The 3,757-nt window shown below is 42.3% G+C and overlaps 1 protein-coding gene across 2 annotated transcripts in view; it reads right to left on the bottom strand.

The window, feature by feature from the left end:
- Positions 1–766: 766 nt before the first annotated feature.
- SHISA3 (shisa family member 3) overlaps positions 767–3,757 on the bottom strand; it is a 6,025-nt gene continuing 3,034 nt past the window's right edge. For both annotated transcript variants that reach the window (XM_006922462.3, XM_025040270.1), the window contains one exon: positions 767–2,300. In XM_006922462.3, the coding sequence (XP_006922524.1) occupies positions 1,861–2,300 (440 nt within the window). In that variant the 3' untranslated portion in view covers positions 767–1,860. The remainder of the gene's footprint in view (positions 2,301–3,757) is intronic.

Raw genomic sequence — 3,757 nt, 5'->3', positions numbered from 1 at the left:
CCAGTCTAACGACATAGGGATGTGTTCCAGAGCTTGTTCACAAATGTCTATCCTTTATGTTCAGCTTTTTCTCCCTTCCTCCCTCCTTCCTTCCCTCCTCTCCTTTCTTTCTTCCTTCCTTTCCTCTCCCTTTCTTTTTTTTTGTTCCTTAATTATCTGGGCTAATTTGGGATACTGGAAGTTGGGCCATTTACATACAGGAGGAAGTAGGAGACTAGACATCCAAGCTCCTCTGCCGTTAGACTGAGCAAAGTCCCAATATATTTGAACTTGTTTCCTCAGCTAGAAAACAAAGAGGCAGGGCCTAAAGACTCTTTTAGGTCAGAATCTTACCTCTAACTAGCTATAATTGAAAAGAGCTATTAAGGGTGACATATCATAGTATGAATTCATATAAACCTGGGTTCCCAAACAACACCCACAGGGGCCAGGTAGGTAACAAAACTGAGGGAGATGTGCCGGGTAGGGGAGACCAAGCAGGAGGCTGGTGAATGTCAAATGTCCTGTCAGAAAAGGACCAGCTGGATCCTATGATGATACAGGACCCTCACTGCCACATCTTCTAGGTGCCATGAGAAGCCAGAAATCCAGAATCTTATGAGAACTATCCCATCATATTTGAGAGTTACATGTAGCCCACAGGCTGATGCCTCTAGAAAAATTTACAACCTTTGCTGCTTTCATCATCCCTGATACACAAAATAGCTTTATAATGTAAGTCAAAATCAGTGTAGGATCTTTTTTCTTTGCATTTCAAAATATGAAATGATAAGTAATTTCCTTTTATTGGATAACAGAGCATTATTAAGAAGATAAAATGAAGTCCTGTGATGTAAAATTTTGAATAGATTTCACAAAAACAAAGTATTTTATTTATTCTAACCCAGCAGGATATATGCCCAAATATGTAGTCATCAGACATGGAATTCAGTGACACTTGAGATATGCAGTATTAGAAGATTATAACCAATAGCTGGACTTTGAATTTCACAATTATTAACATAAAAACTTACAGTGTGACTACTAAATAATTAGTACCGTCAATGTGGTAAATCCATTAAATTACAATCTTTACATTTATACACAACTCATTTTACATGTAAATGTTTTAAGACCCAGCTGAGCAGCATTCATTTAAGCACGAAATATTGCTGAACAAAAAGTCTGCAATAAATATTCCCTCCGATGGGTGGGGAAATGCTTTTACATACAATCCATGTTACAATGAACATCTGAGTAAATATTTAAAACTTTAAATTCGTGGTTATTGAAATCTTGTATTCTAAAAAATCTCTTATATTTTAAACAAAATTTAGTTATTAACTTAAAAGGTAACTTCTGATGATGCTGATATTATTCATGGTTAGGTTGCTCCCAAAGTCATAAATAGGTTTTCACTATCCCCTCAGTTTCCTTAGTAGTTAATTTTTTTAAGCGAACCTTCAATAATTACAATCAGGTACTTTTCTTTGCTTATTTATGTATATATTTGTATTATAACTCACTAAACAAATTAAAATGAAAAAAAAAAAGTAGACTTTCTAAACAGTACAGCCAAATTGTCCAATAAAACATCTTCAGCCAGTTTGCAACTTTAAAGTTGAACAGTTGTATATATGAAAGTAGCATAAATTGAAACGTAATGCTCACCATGTTTTCAAAGCCACAAAACAACTATCTAACATAGCCATTCTGTGATTGCAGCCAGGAACCTTAAGACTAGAAGATATGTTTTCCTAATACTTTCCTCCATGACGTTACTAGGTTCAAGGGAAATTTCCTCAGAAATATTTGTGGCAATGGCAGGAGCACTCTACCTTTTGCCATTATACTACATGCTGGATTTATGGCCGTGGCCTATCAACTGGAACTGAAGTCTGGACAGGTCTTCCCAGGTAGGGGAGGCTCCTGCTGGAGCGGGTAAGCAAAGTACTGGGGTGACACAAGGAAACCAGATGGCTGAGTCAGGTGGATTGGGTGGCCTGTGGTATAGGGCGGGGGCGGTGAGGGCACCAGGCAGCCTGGCTCTGCCCTGGCAAAAGAGAACCTGCGGATGGAGCCCCCTGTGGAGCTGGAGCTGGTGGCCGTGCTGGACTGCCTGGAAGGTGCTCTGAGGTTCGTGGAGGTCAAGATCATGGGCAGGGTCTCTCTCTGATAGCTGCGGAGCGAGAAGCGGATTGGCTGCTGCGAGGGCTCCTTGGGTCTCAAGCAGGTGCAGCAATAAATAGCCACTAAAGAGCCCAGGATGATGAAGGCAATGAAGATGGAGCCGACAATCAGGAAGGGAACGTAGACAGGCTCTAAAAGGCAAAAACAAACAGACAGATGCTGGGACAAGGGTCTCCCAAACTCTGGGCGACTTAAGGGTGGCCTTGAGGTGGGCAGCTGAGCACTATCACTGTCATCAGCCCAACTTCTCAGGGCTTGTTACTGATAACTTCTAGAGTGCAAACTGTGATGACAGAATATTCTTGCTCCTAGTGGGGAGGAAGGAAACTGGTACTGTAGCCTCTGTTAGCAATTAGCCATCATATTATACCTCTGGAAGTCAGAAAGAACACACTCTATCCTCCTGTTCGTGCACTGGAAGGAGGAAACAGGTGAGTTTTCTTAGTTACTGTAACTCTGTGTTTAAATCTGGGTTTTAGTAGTTTTATCACTGTGGGGCACTTAGGGCTTTGACCCATAACTGAGGCTGAAAAGCTATCTCCCAACCCAGTATCTCTAATCTAAACAAAGAGAACCAGGCCTATTAAATTAGACCCTTAGAATTTTATCAGACTATGGAAGGAACAGTATAAAGAAATGCATAGCGGGCCCCCAATTAACTGCGTCACCTATTGTACCACTAATTGTCACTTCTGGATGTTTCCAGAAACAATTTGGGATGCCTACTCCAGCTGCCACACCTCTGCCTCTCAATTCCCATCCAAACCCTGAGACGGTAGGCTGAACCTTAGATCGTGACGCAGTTCTTGGTATTGGTAGCCCAGACTTTCTGAGGGATGTGACAGCATCCCTCAGACAGAGCAAACCCGTTTCCTTTTCTCTCTACAAGGCAGACATAAAATTTCCCACCCCTGCCTAAGGCATCCCTTGGGCAGTTCTCTAGGTGTCTTCCCTGTATGACTGAGCAACACTTGGATGCAACCTCCAGCTTAGAGATAGAAGAAAACCTGCATTGACTAAGAGGCCCTACCTGTGCCTGGTGCTTTCTTATTATCAGATTCGAGTCCCACTGAGACCCTGTGAGTTGGACATGATAAGCTCTTTTTTCCAGATGTGGAAACATGTGAGTTTTTGACTTTCCCAAAAACACTTAAGCAGCAAGTAACAGGTAACCATCAAACCCCAATATCTGTGGGCTCCTAGGTGTAAGCTCTTCAATGTGCCAGCCATTCTGCCATGTTTAGTAGCACCCTGTGAAAGGCGAGGGGAAAGTGACTACTAATCACTTATTGAGCACCTTGCTAATCATTCATATACTTTCATTTAATCCACAACCTAACTCTGAGAACAATATGCCCATTTTAGAGTTAAGAAGAGTCCCAGAGCAGTTAAGTAACTTGCCCAAGGTTACAGGGGCTGGCAAGAGACAGAGCCACAGTCCATGAGAATTTGCCAGATCCCAAGCCCAGTGACTGAGGAGAGCAGAGTGAGGGAGTCCAGCAAGGCAAGTTCACTGTAGACTGGGCACTTACTCTGTAGAAAGCAACCGGGGTGCCTCAGGGTCAGTGGAGTAAAACCACGGGAAAGA

This window comes from Pteropus alecto, unplaced genomic scaffold (assembly GCF_000325575.1).
Source record: "Pteropus alecto unplaced genomic scaffold, ASM32557v1 scaffold57, whole genome shotgun sequence".
Taxonomy (NCBI): Eukaryota; Metazoa; Chordata; class Mammalia; order Chiroptera; family Pteropodidae; genus Pteropus; species Pteropus alecto.
The sequence above is the reverse complement of the archived record's forward strand: the minus strand, read 5'-3'. Positions and strand labels throughout refer to the sequence as shown.